This window comes from Ranitomeya variabilis, chromosome 6, assembly GCF_051348905.1.
Source record: "Ranitomeya variabilis isolate aRanVar5 chromosome 6, aRanVar5.hap1, whole genome shotgun sequence".
Classification (NCBI taxonomy): Eukaryota; Metazoa; Chordata; class Amphibia; order Anura; family Dendrobatidae; genus Ranitomeya; species Ranitomeya variabilis.
In genome coordinates, this window is record NC_135237.1 from 444,949,513 (window position 1) to 444,967,302 (window position 17,790).

Sequence of the window (17,790 nt, forward strand, 5' to 3'; positions counted from 1 at the left end):
AATGCTGTATACCATCGGTCACTTCGTGGAATCCATCCTCGATGGTTCAGAGCTGTCAGGCTACAAGAGGGGGCTACTCAATATTAAGCAGGGGGTTTCAATGTTTCATTAGCTTGAAATATACAGAGGGGAAGGAGGGTGGTTGGCTGGAGGGTCACTTTAGCAGTTTTGTAAAGCATAATTCTACCTCAGTCTTTAAATGTAAGTACAAATGTAGGTACAAATGTAGATACCAACAATGCCTGATTTGAATTATTATCTTTTTTACACTACAATAATACAACAGAAACAGAGTATCAAAAACTTCTTACATTTTTATTTTATTTAATAAAAAAATTGACTTATTTCATTTTAGTTTGAACTGGTATACCATTAGAGAATAATTGAATATGAAGCATATGCTGTGGAGTACCTTATGAAGTGGAAACAGTATAGTTAATTACTTAAGATTAGGGTTGAGCGAAACGGGTCGTTCATTTTCATAAGTCGCCGACATCTGGCAAAGTCGGCGTCTCATGAAACCCGACCCGATCCCGGTGCGGGGTCGGCCATGCGTTACGCGATCTTTGCGCCAAAGTCGCGTTTCGTATGACGCGTTTAGCGCCATTTTTTTCAGCCAATGAATGAGCGTGGGCAGAGTGATGACATAGGTCTTAGGGGAGTGAACGCCTATCGTCATGCTATCGCTTGTGCACGAGAGAGAGAGAGAGAGAGAGAGAGTGAGAGAGAAACATAAAAAATAAAAAAAATAAAAAAATAATAATAATAATAATAATTTCCTTCATTGGGTTTCGTGTTTCGGCCGAAACCTGACTTTTCACGGTGGTCGGCCGATTTCACTCGACTCGACTTTTAAGACAGTCGGGTTTCACAAAACCCGAGTCGACCCTAAAAAACTAAAGGTCGCTCAACCCTACTTAAGATGCATTCACACCGCGTCTTTCAGCGAAAACCACCATTTCCATTTAAAACCAATTGCGGTTCATATTACATGTACATACTTTTGAGCTTCTTTTCAACACTTAAAAGTCTTTCAAAGACACCAAATGATTTTTTATTCTGGTGTTTTCTGCTTGTGAGAAACTGTATAAATTACAATGCGAGTCAATGGAATGACAACAAAAAAAAATTCCCAGAAGATGCCCAAGCGCTTTTCAGTGTTTCTGTCTAAAAAAAAAAAAAAAACAAACAAAAAAAAAACAACACAATTGTTTTCTTCAGTTTATTAATATACATCAAAAAAAAGTCCCAACAACATGCAAATAATGTTGTAAAAAACATACCAAAAAGCACTGTTTGAAAAACAGTCTTTGTTTTTAAGTGGCGGAAAATGATGCAGTGTGAACACACCTTTAAAATTAGACATGCTTACAGCTTGTAAAAGATGAGTTTGGGAAATGATTATTTTCATTGGTTTCCTAAGATGTTTACACTACACTCTTATCCAGGAAAGATGGGGGTAAATAACGTAGAGGAAACTGCAATAACAAATTGCCGAATCTAGAGCAGATTTGGTTTTCTGAAGCTACATCTTCATATCCAAGGTTCCCAACCTCTCCAGACCCTGCCAAGGATATTAGGATCAGTAGCCTGATCAATAAGACATTTTACTTGCTTCTCCTCAGAAAGTCCATCATCAGGTTCTCTAGCCCGTACATTATTCGTCTTATCTCCTTTAGCAACGTCACAGAATTTTTTATACGCATTACACTTGGCGTGTCCCAGACCCAGTTCTTCACTGAAATAAATAATTTAAATATTTATTTCCTCCAATGGCAATTCTACAAATTTGAGTTATCTCCAACATTATAGCTACCATGCCTAATTTCTCATAAAAATACATTAAGTATAAATTACTAAAAACAATTAAAATTACATGATGCTGCATCATACAGAAAAAAGTATGCATAAAATTATATATAAAAGATCCAGTTCTTAGTATATTAAGTCACTATACAAGAAATAAATATAAACAAATGAGTTTTAATATTAATGGTGAATGAATAAATAGGAATTAGATTCTTTTATGCACATAATTTTGTACAGATATTTTGCCTTAACATACAGTCATTGTCAAAAGTGTTGGCACTCTTGAAGTTCTTCCAGAAAAGGTGGTAAGTAGGATGTGCTTTTTTTTTTTTTTTTTTTTTATAGAAACCATGCATACAAGGATAGGTGATAAGGAGCCATGCATACAAGGAATAGGGACACGGACGGGGAGCCATGCATACAAGGACAGGGGCGGTGGAACCATGCATACAAGGACAGGGGCGGTGGAGCCATGCATACAAGGACGGGTTAGGGAGCCATGCATAGCAGGACAGGGATCAGGGGACAATGCATATCCGGCTTATACTCAAGTCAATAAGTTTACCCAGTTTTTCGTGCAAAATTAGGTGCCTCGGCTTATACTCAGGTAGACTTACACTCGAGTATACACAGTATGTCTCCCAGAAAATTATTGCATTTACACGTTCAACGGCAAATTGGACATAATTTCACACAAAAGCCCAAAAATATTTTGATCGCCTGTTGCTACATTTTATTGCAATGTTACGGCGACCATAGAAACGTAATTCTGGTGTTTTGATTTTTTCTCATTACACCGTTTACTGATTGGATTAATTCTTTTTATATATTGATAGATCGGGCGATTCTGAATGCGGCAATACCAAATATATGTATTATTTAGTGGTGCCAGATAGGAGGCCTGCGTATCTTTTACTTTCTGGCATGGCATTTGATCTGTCAGGGCTGGTGCAACATCATATGTGCGACAGGATGCACAAATTTAGTCGCACAAGCCCCGGCTAATCAAAAGCTGCGCCGCAGATGCTGGAATTTAAGGAGATTTGTGACCTCCCCATCTGGCTGCCGAGAACCACTGACCTGGATGCTGGACCGCTTCTCATGAATAGATCTGCTCTTCTCTAATTTGTTGCCTTACGTTTTTCCTCTCACATATTTAATCATTTTTAATGCTTTTGATCTTTATAAATATTTTATATTTCTCTATAGTTTGGATTTTTTTTTTCAATTGAAATAGATTTTGAAATATTGAACTATATCCTGTACATTTATTGCATTGTGTACATATGGTCATATTTTATAATCCTTGGTGATAAAATCATACTATTTATTATCAGGAGATCTGGGTCATTTAATGAGCTCTATGAGAGCAATTTGTAGTACACAGATCATATTTTTTTGGTGGTGGTCTATGATTTTAGTGGTATGTGCTACTTGTAGTATATTACCTTCATATAAAATATTTCATGTTTTCTTTCATCCTTGCTGCTCCCCTATATACATACTTAACAGAGGTGACCGTCTTTTGTTAAATGCTAGTAATGATGTTATAGTGATTTGTGAATAACAATGTTGTGTAGTTCATGTTATATTGGCAGGTGAGGGATAAATCTTATTTTTGGTAACTGACATTAGGCATGACCAGTGTGCCCCAGAGGAGACAAAGCCAAAACTCAGGGTTGGCAAGATTGGTGCAATAAGTGTCTTTTTCTGTTTATGTGCCTTTTCTACATATGAAGTTTGTGAGCAAAATAAACTAATTGCATATATAACCTCCATTTAGCACTAAAGACTGTCTGAGCAGTAACATTGGATTTACTTTAGGTTCTCCCTTTCTAATTCCCATTCCCTTAGAATCTACTCCTGGATTTGGCTCAGAAATTGTATCAGAAACTGCAGTGAAACAGAAGATGATTTAATTTTGTTCACTTTCATGTGTTTTGGGCTACAAAAATTGGAAGAGAAGTGTAAAGAGGATGCATCTTATGAATACTTACCATGTAATTGCTGCAGGATTTGCACCAGCTAACTTTCGTTTGGCACAATTGATCTTCTGTGCAGGATACCAGTCCTCAGAAGAAGTATTTATGCCTTTTACCCAGTCTCCTCCCTTCTTCAGTTGTTTTGCCTCAAAATTCTACAGACCAATTTAATATTAGTGAGCATATAATAGGCAGGTTTATATTTTCAACAAATATTTTTAGAAATTCTGTAATGCAAAGTAATTCATACCAGGCATAAAAATGGCAGCAGAGAGTATTTCTAAAACTATGCGCCATTGTCCTAGATGGCTCAGGGGATCTGTTTGTTCTGCCTACGGGTCCATTAACATGACTTGGTGCGGTAGTCTCCATTTACTTCTTACTCCTAGAATGACTATACCTAGAGAAATATGACATTACCTCTTCCTGACTGTTCTGGGTGAAGGAGATTAAGCAAATTTACAGAACAGAAGATATGGTCGCTTACGAATCAGCCAGTTTGGGTAGCCCAGTGATCTTCTTGGAATTGCTTTCCATGAGTCGCCCCAATTTTCACTAGGCTGACATTTCGTACCCTTACAATAAGGGCTGCTGACAGTTTCTCTCTAACTCCTCTGAGTAAGGCAATTGTCTATGCTGTGAAGATATGAGATGTGCAGCATCTGAAACAACGGATACTGGAAGCCTGTGCTAGCATTTCTTCTGCAGTGTTGCTATCAGTGTGTCAAGAGTGGGAGAAGAGGGCTGCATTGAGAATCCAACACAATGGGCAGCACTTTGAACACATTTTATAAGTGGTCATAAACATGTAAATAACTCATGAAAGAATAAAGTTACGTTAAAACCAAGCACACCATTGTTTTTCTTGTGAAATTCTCAATAAGTTTGATGTGTCACATGACCCGCTTGCAATTGAAAAAAACATAAAGATGAATCCAAAATGGCCGACTTCAAAATAGCCGCCATGGTCACCAACCATCTTGAAAAGTTTTCCCCCTCCCATATACTAATGTGCCACAAACAGGAAGTTGATATCACCAACCATTCCCATTTTATTTAGGTGTATCCATATAAATGGCCCACCCTGTAGTATCAACCACTGAGGACTCTCAATTCTAAATATTTTTCAATTCTTATAGGTACACTTGCACACAGTTTTTCAACAAATTATTTTTCTTTGCTTTTGAGGAAAGGGGTAACAGTACATACAAAAGGGTTTTATGTCAAACATAAGGAAAGTTGGGGAAAATTAAAGGGGAGGAACAGGAAAATTGAACTTTAATAGGGTAGAAATAGAGAATCATAGGTAGATGGGAGGAAGGGGAAAAAGTTACGTAGACTAGAGCATAAATAACAAGTCAGCCTAAAAACCAGGGCTGTGGAGTAGGAGTCGTGGAGTCAGTGTCCAGTGTCCGACAATACATAATAAATTGGGTACAGTAGTTCAATGCAGTATGTGATGTAAATGCTTATAATAATTTGGGAAAGTTGTGAAATGTGAAACATCACTTAGATAGTTATTCTTAAGGCACCGTCACACTCAGCGACGCTGCAGCGATATAGACAACGAGCCGATCGCTGCAGTGTCGCTGTTTAGGTCGCTGTCGAGACGTCAAACACAGCAGCTCCAGAACGATGCAGGAGCGATCCAGTGACGTAACGGCGACTCACTTCTCGTTCTCGCTGGTTGTTAGCTCCATTACATCCATTGTTATCGTGGTTGCTTTTGATGTCAAACATGACGATACACGCCGACCTGGCGACGAAATAAAGTTCTGGACTTCTAGCTCCGACCAGCGATGGCACAGCGGGATCCAGATCGCTGCTGCGTGTCAAACACAACGAGATCGTCATCCAGGACGCTGCAACGTCACGGATTGTTGTCGTTCTCGTTGCAAAGTTGCTGAGTGTGACGGTACCTTTATAGTGTTGATCTTCATGTTGAGCGACTCAAACATTAGATCCCCTGATGCTACTGTTATGATTATAAATGTCAATAGGGTCACTAGAGTACAGTGATAAATCCAAAGAACCATGATCTCCTTCCTGGGCAATCTAATTTTCTACAAAATCACCCGATTTCACCTCCTCATATTAATCCTCCATTAGCGCTAGGGGGGATTCCCTTGAGATCGGGAAATCTCTTCTTTCATTATCTAGATCTTCAATACATGCCATATCTGGGTGTCCATCAGCCTCCTGAACCTCTTCACCAACTGACTCAAAGCCATTAAAAGAAATAGACTATTGTCAGGGAAGGGATAGATTCTTCTGAATTAGCAAACTCATGTATATGTTTATAATAATTTACTTCCTTCTTAGACATAAAACTTCTTTGTAGGTAATAATTAAATGGTTTATCACTCCTGTTCCTCTATGCTGCAGCTGTCATTGTTGTATCGGGAGCCACATCTGACCACACACTCCCCTGCAAAATCTGACTTATGACCAGATCCCATCGCAAACTCCTGTGATTGACAGTGAGTCAGTCCCTTTTTCCAAGTGATCCTGTGAAAAATTTGCCCTTCCTGATGGTTAAATCTCCATTATATTTCTGTTCCTTCTCGTAATTAAGAGGGATTCTGTCCTGCTCCATGCTGAATTCGACCTAATTAACATATAAACCACAACTGACAGCCCGTTCTCCAGCATTGTCTGGCTCAACATAGGCTTCATCAGTGATCTCTTGTGTTTGGTAGCCAGTCCCTCTTTTCTACATATTTCCTTGATGGAATCACTATTACTTGTAGTGTAGTTAACCAACTTATCTATACGCATCTCCTCCATGCCGTAGTTATCAGTGTCAATGAAACCACTGCTGGCCGCCCGTTCTGCTTCAGTATGTCTCCTGAGCTTGATGGAGTGTCAATCTCTCTCTCCCCTTCCATCTCTTTCCATTTTTACTATTCCTGAAGTTGTTAATAGTCTGGTCTCTCTCTTCTTCCTCCACGCTGCTGCTATCTTTATTATAGGAGCCACAGCAGACCTTCCGCTCTGGATCAAGACAGTCTGCTGCTACAGTTTCCTGGGATTGACAAGTCAGTCTGTGCTACGGTATGTATCCCCTTTATAAACGCACTATTTTCTGGGGTCAGGCTCATGCTGATCCCCCGGATCTTGCTGGGTCTATTCGATGTGGGATATGCGATCTGCTGTTGCAATTATGAGTGAATGGAGTCCGTTCAAGCTGGGCAGGAGCCAAATCTCCCGATCTCTGTGAATTCTTGAATTTTTGAACCAGAAGAGCTCGACTTCCTTCCTCCCTTGGTCCCCATCACTCTCAATTTATGAAATCTCGGATAAGAAGTTACTTTTAAATGGAGCAGCTAGGTTCCACTGTTCATCCGATAGGGATGCTGTCACAGTTGTGGTGGCTGCACCTGCAGCCCTTGCCGCTTGTTTTGTAAGTACACAAAAGCATGTTTTTTTTTTCTGATTTGGAATGTTCTCCTCTGGAATAAGATCCCGGCATGTTCTTGATGGTCTTCAGCACAATTTGTGCCCAGATAATCCATTCGTAGTTGCTTGAAAATTGCTCCTCTGCAGCACATCTGCCAAGGTCTTCAGTCAAACTACACCCCCCACTTTAACACAGTTTTTGGAAGAATTCAGCAGGGAGGTTGTTCCAAACATCTGGGAGAACTAAAATAAAAGCTAAACTAAAATAAACTTAACACTTCTAATTTTGAAAGCATTCTTTCTTTGCAGCATTTTTTTTCCACCCCGGCCTCAAACCTTTGCACAGTATTAAATCTTACTAGAGAAATCCAGTTTCTCCTCCTCCACTGGTCATTCATTATTAAAATTCTCAATTAAAAGGATTTCATCCCCTCATAGTAATCCTCCATTAGTGCTAGTGGAGATTGCCTTGTTTGAGATCGGTAAATCTCTTCTTTATCTAAATCTTGAAAACATGCCACATATCTGGGTGTCCATCAGCCTCTATTTTTCTATTACGGAGATAGATGATAGCTGGTGCTCATAAAGTTCAATGGAGAACTGTAACTGTAATTCCAAAACTTGCAGCAGACTGTCATTTTCTGCCTCTAGTTCTTCCTTTCCTCATCTCACTCTCTGTGCCAAAGAATTTGAAAAGCACCCGCTGTCATCTCCTATCTCAGTAATGGGATAATCTGTCTTTACTGAATACAAACTTTACCCATGAATGGAGAGTGAAAGATCCAGAAGTAAAAGGAAGCCGATTTCCCTGATAATATACACTGCTCAAAAAAATAAAGGGAACACAAACAACAGAATATAACTCCAAGTAAATCAAACTTCTGTGAAATCAAACTGTCCACTTAGGAAGCAACACTGTTTGATAATCAATTTCACATGCTATTGTGCAAATGGAATAGACAACAGATGGAAATTATTGGCAATTATCAAGACACACTCAATAAAGGAGTGGTTCTGCAGGGGGGGACCACAGACCACATCTCAGTACCAATGCTATCTGGCTGATGTTTTGGTCACTTTTGAATGTTGCTTGTGCTTTCACACTCGTGGTAGCATGAAATGGACTCTACAACCCACACAAGTGGCTCAGGTAGTGCAGCTCATCCACGATGGCACATCAATGCGAGCTGTGGCAAGTAGGTTTGTGTCTGTCAGCGTAGTTTCCAGAGGCTGGAGGTGCTACCAGGAGACAGGCCAGTACACCAGAAGACGTGGAGGGAGCCATAGGAGGGCAACAACCCAGCAACAGGACCGCTACCTCAGCCTTTGTGCAAGGAGGAACAGGAGGAGCACTGCCAGAGCCCTGCAAAATGACCTCCAGCAGGCCACAAATGTGCATGTGTCTGCACAAACGGTTAGAAACAGACTCCATGAGGATGGTCTGAGTGCCCGACGTCCACAGACGGGAGTTGAGCTCACAGCCCAACACCGTGCAGGACGCTTGGCATTTGCCACAGAACACCAAGATTGGCAAATTTGCCACTGGTGCCCTGTGCTCTTCACAGATGAAAGCAGGTTCACAATGAGCACATGTGACAGACGTCAGAGAGTCTGGAGACGCCGTGGAGAGCGATCTGCTGCCTGCAACATCCTTCAGCATGATCGATTTGGCAGTGGGTCAGTAATGGTGTAGGGTAGCATTTCTTTGGAGGGCCGCACAGCCCTCCATGTGCTCGCCAGAGGTAGCCTGACTGCCATTAGGTACCAATATGAGATCATCAGACCCATTGTGAGACCATATGCTGGTGCAGTTGGCCCTGGGTTTCTCCTAATGCAGGACAATGCAAGACCTCATGTGGCTGCAGTGTGTCAGCAGTTCCTGCAAGATGAAGGCATTGAAGCTATGGACTGGCCCGTCCATTCCCCAGACCTGAATCCGATTGAACACATATGGGACATCATGTCTCGCACCATGCACCACAGACTGTCCAGGAGTTGGCGGATGCTTTAGTCCAGGTCTGGGAGGAGATCCCTCAGGAGACCATCCACCTCCTCATCAGGAGCATGCCCAGGCATTGTAGGGAGGTCATACAGGCACGTGGAGGCCACACACACTACTGAGCATCATTTCCTTGTCTTGAGGCATTTCCACTGAAGTTGGATCAGCCTGTAACTTCATTTTCCACTTTGATTTTGAGCATCATTCCAACTCCAGATCTCTGTGGGATATTAGTTGTGATTTACATTGATCATTTTTAGGTTTTATTGTTCTCAACACATTCCACTATGTAATGAATAAAGATTTACACTGGAATATTTCATTCAGTGATCTCTAGGATGTGGGATTTTAGTGTTCCCTTTATTTTTTTGAGCAGTGTACATTACAAAGTTGCTTATTTTCATGAGTACTATTGATAGACTCTGACCCTAGCTTTCCTATTGAAGCATCTAATGAGCGTGTGCAAATGTCATTGTGGATGGGGAAGTATGTGAATTTGAGCAGAGACTTGCAGCTGTATTATAGGAACACAAATGTGAATCTATTACAGTAATAATAATAATAATAATAATCTTTATTTTTATATAGCGCTAACATATTCCGCAGCGCTTTACAGTTTTGCACACATTATCATCGCTGTCCCCAATGGGGCTCACAATCTAAATTCCCTATCAGTATGTCTTTCGAATGTGGGAGGAAACCGGAGTGCCCGGAGGAAACCCACGCAAACACGGAGAGAACATACAAACTCTTTGCAGATGTAGTCCTTGGTGGGGTTTGAACCCAGGACTCCAGCGCTGCAAGGCTGCAGTGCTATCCACTGAGCCACCGTGCTGCCCCATACAGTAGTGTAAAACTAGCTTCACACACAACAGTAGACACAAAAGCATCAAAATGCAAGAAAGCAAAATGCAAGGAAGATATTTAGGAGGGAAGACTTACACCACAGCAACCCTTGTCTATAAGTATCTTCAGTGTCATGGTCATTGTTCATTGTCCTCACAGTACAGAAACATGAGTGAAATATCTATCAGTTGTAGAGAAGAGAAGGTGGCACTCGCAGCCTCATGAAAAAAATTCTAGGACCCGGTGAAGAGCAGAGAAGTGTGAAACGGCCCTCGTCTGTCCATTATTGTACCACATTTACTTCTGCAACCAGTTTTTATGGTGATGTTTAAATAAAACTTTGGGATTTTTTTAAAGGAACACTGAGCACCACCTTCTCTTCTCTACATCTACATTATGGACTAATTCTGGAGAGCACCCGGGATCCTTTTAGTGTGGCGATCAGACCCATACATTGTGCAAGTGGAGCTTTATATATTTATGGTGGTGGTTTTCTTTTTTCAATATTGAAATATGTAATACCCATGATTTATTTATGGCTTGCTGCAGTTTTTAAAACTTTTACATCCTCAGAATTGCAGTTTTCCACTTGACTTCAATGACATTGTGCTGTTAGTAAAGCTTAGCATAGAAGAACCAATACTAGATAACCGCTAGATTATTTATCTATGTTCGGGAACAGTCCAAAGTGACAATCACAAAATATCATATGAATGCACAGGTTGGCTGACATTTGTTTGAAGTGAAAACACGTTGGCTATGCAAAATTATGCAAATTTTTTTAACAAACTTTGGATTTTTTTTTCACCATTTAAATAAAAAACAACGTATACATGTTTGGTGTCTATGAACTCATAATGACCTGGAGAATCAGAATGGCAGGTCAGTTTTAGCATTTGGTGAACATGGTAAAAAACAAACAAACAAAAAAAAACAGTTGTGGAATTGCACTTTTTTTGCAATTTTACTGCACTTGGATTTTTTTTCCCGTTTTTGAGTACACAATATGTTAAAATAAATGGGGTCGTTCAAAAGTAAAACTTTTCCCGCAAAAGAGAAGCCCTCACATGGCCATATTGATGGGAAAAAAAAAAGTTATGGCTCTGGGAAAAACGGTAGAGAAAAACAAACGCAAAAACGAAAAAGGGCTGCAACGTGAAGGGGTTAAATTTTATTTTATTTTAATAAAAGTCACACTGGTAGCAATAAATTGGAAATCTAGCATTACCTTCCAGTCCAGTGACGGCTCCTTTACAAACACATCCATTGTACTAATGAGCAGGTCAGGGTTTGCTCGATAGGCCCGTAAGGCATGTACCATCACAGAGTCAAATAAGCCAGTTTCTTTCAGAGGCAGCATCAGGTTTATTATCTGACGCGTCAGACGGAAAGGCATTAGTTCAGGCACAGGTAAAAACTTAAGGAAAGGAGAAAGAATTAGAAAACATTAATATTTCACAACCAACAAATTCCAAATCATGGGGGGGAACTGCAGAAAGATCTGAGTAACAAGACAAATAATAAACTAGCTTTAGTAATTATGCGACTAAGACATGTTTAATAATAGATTTAATAACTTGGAACTAATTGAGTACCAGTTACAACTAATATTAGGGTAAAAAAATATCTGTGCATTATTCATAGTACTTAGAATATGGTTAAAAACGGAATAACCGGTTTTTAAATGCAAGCACAAGCACTTAATAGCCAATAATAAGATATGTCTACTGAATATTTTTCTTGTCCAGTACTATGTGTTTTTAATAAATTTGATCCCCATGTTATTTAGGTATAAGAATTAAAAGCTATGTTTTATTTGAGGTCTTTAATAGGGGATCTTTTTTCCCATTGGCAATTTGTGAATATAAAGAATAAAAATAAGCACATATAAAAAGTCTACACATCCTTATTAAAATGCCAGATTTTTGTCATGTAAAAAAACCATCACATCATGAAGAATCATTTCAGAACTTTTATCCTCATTAATGTCATATTTAGGACAACTTACATATTTTCAACTGGATGCAGGTCTCAGCTCTGGCTGGGCCATTCCAAAACTTTGATTTTCTGGTGAAGCAATTCTTTTGTTGACTTAGTTCAGGGGTTGGGAACCTTTTTTTCTGCCAAGGGCCATTTGGATATTTAGACCATCCTTTGGGGGCCGATCAAAATTATCAACTTGAAAATTACCTTGCTATATTTGGCCAAACATTGAATTAACTCATCCCTAATGTGATGCCTGGAGCTGCTTCTCTTTGGTGTGGTTGTTATGTTAGGTGGTGATGGTGCTACTTGTAATTGCTTTTCCAGATTTGTGTCTATCTGTAGCGCAGGCAACTCTTTGTGATAAGTTTTGTAAAGAACTCACAATAAAGTGGTACCGAACACAGATGTATATTACAAAGCAGGTCTCCTCGCAGGGGGAAATTCATCACAGCTCACGATACATTTATTGAACTCAAGCAGTGTGAGATCTGCCGTGTACATTACATAAAATACACCAAGACTGCTGTATATACATTACATAGGACACACCGAGACTGCTATGTATTCACATCACATAAAAAAAAATGGGTCTGGAATATAAATATCACAGTAGTCACTGAGACTGTTGTATACACATCACATTGGTGCTGAAATATATACAAGAATTGAGACATGGGGCTGCTGTACATACATCACGGGAGACACAAGGTTGCAGTATATACACATCACGTGAGACATGGGGCTGTGGTATATAAATCACAAGAGACATGCGGCTGTGGTATACACTATGTTCCAAATTATTATGCAAATTACATTTTTCTCAGATTTTCCTAAAAGGTTGGAGCAAATGACAGTCAGTCTAATAAAAGTCATCACCCGTTAGAATATACATTGAATTTTATTGAGAAACCTCCCAATGATAACAGTATAATCTCCAAAATGAATAAAAACTCAAAATGCACTGTTCCAAATTATTAGGCACAGTAGAATTTCTAAACATTTGATATCTTTTAAAGAACTGAAAATGCTCATTTGTGGAATTTGCGGCATTAGGAGGTCACATTCACTGAACAAAAAAGCTATTTAACTCCAAAACATCCTAACAGGCCAAGTTACATGTTAACATAGGAATCCTTCTTTGATATCACCTTCACAATTCTTGCATCCATTGAACTTGTGAGTTTTTGGAGAGTTTCTGCTTGTATTTCTTTGCGTGAAGTCAGAATTGCCTCCCAGAGCTGCTGTTTTGGTGTAAACTGCCTCCCACCCTCATAGATCTTTTCCTTGATGATACTCCAAAGGTTCTCTATAGGGTTGAGGTCAGGGGAAGATGGTGGCCACACCATGAGTTTATCTCCTTTTATGCCCATAGCAGCCAATGACTCAGAGGTATTCTTTGCAGCATCAGATGGTGCGTTGTCATGCATGAAGAAGATTTTGCTCCTGAAGGCACATTTCTCCTTTTTATACCATGGAAGAAAGTTGTCAGTCAGAAACTTTATGTACTTTGCAGAGGTCATTTTCACACCTTTAGGAACCTTAAAGGGCCCTACCAGCTGTTTCCCCATGATTCCGGCCCAAAACATGACTCCTCCACTCCTTGCTGACGTCGCAGCCTTGTTGGGACATGGTGGCCATCCACTACTCCATCCATCTGGACCATCCACAGTTGCTCGACACTCATCAGTAAACAAGGCTGTTGGAAAATTAGTCTTCATGTATGTCTGGGCCCACTGCAACTGTTTCTGCTTGTGAACACTGTTTAGGGGTGGCCGAATAGTAGGTTTATGCACCACAGCAAGCCTTTGAAGGATCCTACGCCTTGAAGTTCGAGGGACTCCAGAGGCACCAGCAGCTTCAAATATCTGTTTGCTGGTTTGTAATGGCTTTTTAACAGCTGCTCTCTTTATCCGATGAACTTGACTGGCAAAAACCTTCCTCATTCTGCCTTTATCAGCACGAACACGTCTGTGCTCAGATTCAGCCACAAATCTCTTCACAGTATGATGATCACGCTTAAGTTTTCGGGAAATATCTATTGTTTTCATCCCTTGACCAAGGCATTGCACTATTTGATGCTTTTCAGCAACAGAGAGATCCTTTTTATTTCCCATATTGCTTGAAACCTGTGACCTGCTTAATAATGTGGAACATCATTTTTAAGTAGTTTTCCTTCAATTAGAATCACCTGGAAAACTAATTATCACATGTGTTTCAGGTTGATTTCAGTGATCCATTGAGCCCTGAGACACAATACCATCCACAAGTTTATTTGAAAAACAAAACAATTAAATCATTACGACACTGAAATCCAATTTGCATAATAATTTGGAACACAGTGTATACATGACAGGAAATGCGAAGGCTGCGGTATATCCACATCATGGAAGACACGGGAGCGGTATACATACAAAAATTGATACACAGGGCTGCGGTATATACACATTACAGGAGACACGGGGCTGCAGTACATACATCACAGGACTTAAATATCTAATATATAAAGCTGAATATGTGTATGTGTGTATGTATGTATGTATGTCTGTCCGGGATTGGCATCTGAACCGTCGCAGCTACAGCCACAAAATTTTGCACAGTCACACGTCTGGACCCCGAGAGCGTCATAGGCTATGTTGTGAGGTGAAATTTTAACCCCGCGCTTTTCAATTCACCAAACAATTTTGCCCCTATCTACATAATGGGGAAAAAATGAAAGGAAAAGTGTTGGAGGCAAATTAACAGCTGCCAGATGTGAACAAGGGGGACTTAAAGAATGAGAGCGATGGCGCCAAAGAGTATATACTGTACAGTTGCTAAGGTGGGGCCCCGACATGGGATAATCACCACACACACACAATGCGCCACACACTACCACGTGCTCGAACACATATACCACCCTCAGCGCACATTTCACCACACATACACCAACCTCGCCACATAAAAGTCGAAACACAAAAGTTGCCGCTCAAAACTCGCCACGCGCAAAACTCGCCACACGTGCAAAACTCACCTCATGGAAAACTCGCCACACGCAAAACTTGCACACGCGGAAAAATTGCCACATGCACAAAAGTTGCAACACATGCAAAATTTGCCTCACACAAAACTTGCACATACTAAAAAGGCACCACACATAAAACTCGCCACGCGCAAAACTCGCCATGCGCAAAACTTGCTGCACACAACTTGCTACACTAACCTGTCACATGCAACTCGACACACAAAAAGTTGCTACACGCATGTTGCCACACAAAACTCATCTCACAAAAGTCGCTACATGCATGTCGCCACACGCAACTCAACACACACAACTTGACACATGAAACTCGCCCTAAAACACACACAAGTCTGGTATTATCCTTCAAAAATAAAAATCTGATTAATAAGCAGACAAACTACAAGAGCAACAAATGTACCATATAGGAATCCGGCAGCTGTCAGTCACATGACCAGTCTATTATGTGTATGTGTGAGCTAATATATACTACCAGGGGGTGGGCTTACTGTTGGCTGGGGATTTATCAGGCTGCCAATTTAGCTTACAAATACTAAGGTAAAAATACTGACCAAATAACGTGTGAACGAGGTCTAATTATATACAGGAGCAGATTACCTACAGGTATATAGTATATACAGGAGGAGATGACATACAGGTATATGCTATGTATAGGAGGAGATGACATACTGGTATATACTATATACAGGAGGAGATGACACACAGATATATACTATATGCAGGAGAGATGACACACAGGTATATACTATATAGAGGAGGAGATTACATACAGGTACATACTACATACAGGAGGAGATGACATACAGGTATATACTATACAGGAGGAGATGACACGCAGGTATATACTATATACAGGAGCAGATTACCTACAGGTATATAGTATATACAGGAGGAGATGACACACAGATATATACTATATATAGGTGAGATGACACACAGGTATATACTATATACAGGAGGAGATTACATACAGGTATATACTATACAGGGCCGGCGTCAGCACCCGGCGCACCCGGGCAAGTGCCGGGGCCCTGGCGTGACGGGGGGGCCCATTTATGGTAGTACACGTCAGCGGCATCACTCACTACATCCACATCGCCCGGCGGCGCCTTGGCTGCAGGGGGCACAGACAGCTCTGTCTGAGTCCGTTTCACTGGCGCCTGGCGCTGCGCAGCTGCAATAGCAGCAATACTCACCTCCGCCGGCCCTCACCATGGATACACAAGACACTTCCGGGTCGCTGGGTCATCTCCTCTCCTGTTACATCCGGTCGGCGGGCTCGTCAAACTAGAGCAAGAAGGAGAGGAGTGGACAGAGAGAGATCTGTTCGGAGTCGGAGCGTTCGCTGGCGCCGCTGACTCGCTGAGCCTGAAGCCTTCCAAGTTCCACTCCAGTCCTCCGCCAAGCAGGAGAAGAGAAGACGAGCAGCAGCTGCAGCCTGCAGTGAGGACGGTGCACGGTCGGTGCAACCCTCTCCTGCTGTGTCCATCACAACGAGGGGGCGACAGACGGGCACCGGCCCGCGAAGCAGTGAGTGAGTCAGTGAGTGACTCGTCTTCGGTGAGGGGGTGGGGGTCCGGCCGGTACTAACGCTGCGCTTTGCGGGAGTGGCCTATATGATACTATATGCTATATACTACGTGTGCTGGGCTGCTATATACTACGTGGGCTGCGCTGCTATATACTACGTGTGCTGGGCTGCTATATACTACGTGGGCTGGGCTGCTATATACTACGTGGGCTGGGCTGCTATATACTACGTGGGCTGCGCTGCTATATACTACGTGTGCTGGGCTGCTATATACTACGTGGGCTGGGCTGCTATATACTACGTGGGCTGGGCTGCTATATACTACGTGGGCTGGGCTGCTATATACTACGTGGGCTGCGCTGCTATATACTACGTGTGCTGGGCTGCTACATACTACGTGGGCTGCGCTGCTACATACTACGTGTGCTGGGCTGCTATATACTACGTGGGCTGCGCTGCTATATACTACGTGTGCTGGGCTGCTATATACTACGTGGGCTGGGCTGCTATATACTACGTGGGCTGGGCTGCTATATACTACGTGGGCTGGGCTGCTATATACTACGTGGGCTGCGCTGCTATATACTACGTGGGCTGCGCTGCTATATACTACGTGTACTGGGCTGCTATATACTACGTGTGCTGGGCTGCTATATACTACGTGTGCTGGGCTGCTATATACTACGTGTGCTGGGCTGCTATATACTACGTGTGCTGGGCTGCTATATACTACGTGTGCTGGGCTGCTATATACTACGTGTGCTGGGCTGCTATATACTACGTGGGCTGGGCTGCTATATACTACGTGGGCTGCGCTGCTATATACTACGTGTGCTGGGCTGCTATATACTACGTGGGCTGGGCTGCTATATACTACGTGGGCTGGGCTGCTATATACTACGTGGGCTGGGCTGCTATATACTACGTGTGCTGGGCTGCTATATACTACGTGGGCTGGGCTGCTATATACTATGTGGGCTGGGCTGCTATATACTACGTGGGCTGCGCTGCTATATACTACGTGTGCTGGGCTGCTATATACTACGTGTGCTGGGCTGCTATATACTACGTGTGCTGGGCTGCTATATACGTGTGCTGGGCTGCTATATACTACGTGTGCTGGGCTGCTATATACTACGTGTGCTGGGCTGCTATATACTACGTGTGCTGGGCTGCTATATACTACATGGGCTGCGCTGCTATATACTACGTGTGCTGGGCT

At 41.7% G+C, this 17,790-nt stretch overlaps 1 protein-coding gene across 1 annotated transcript in view; it reads right to left on the minus strand.

The window, feature by feature from the left end:
* Positions 1 to 774: 774 nt before the first annotated feature.
* The window catches only part of PRKDC (protein kinase, DNA-activated, catalytic subunit), a 384,813-nt gene continuing 367,797 nt past the window's right edge, over positions 775 to 17,790 (minus strand). Inside the window, exons 84-86 of the mRNA XM_077270465.1 lie at positions 11,264 to 11,452; positions 3,807 to 3,946; positions 775 to 1,738 (exon numbers count right to left, since the gene is read on the minus strand). Of these exons, the coding sequence (XP_077126580.1) occupies positions 1,534 to 1,738; positions 3,807 to 3,946; positions 11,264 to 11,452 (534 nt within the window). The 3' untranslated portion in view covers positions 775 to 1,533. The remainder of the gene's footprint in view (positions 1,739 to 3,806; positions 3,947 to 11,263; positions 11,453 to 17,790) is intronic.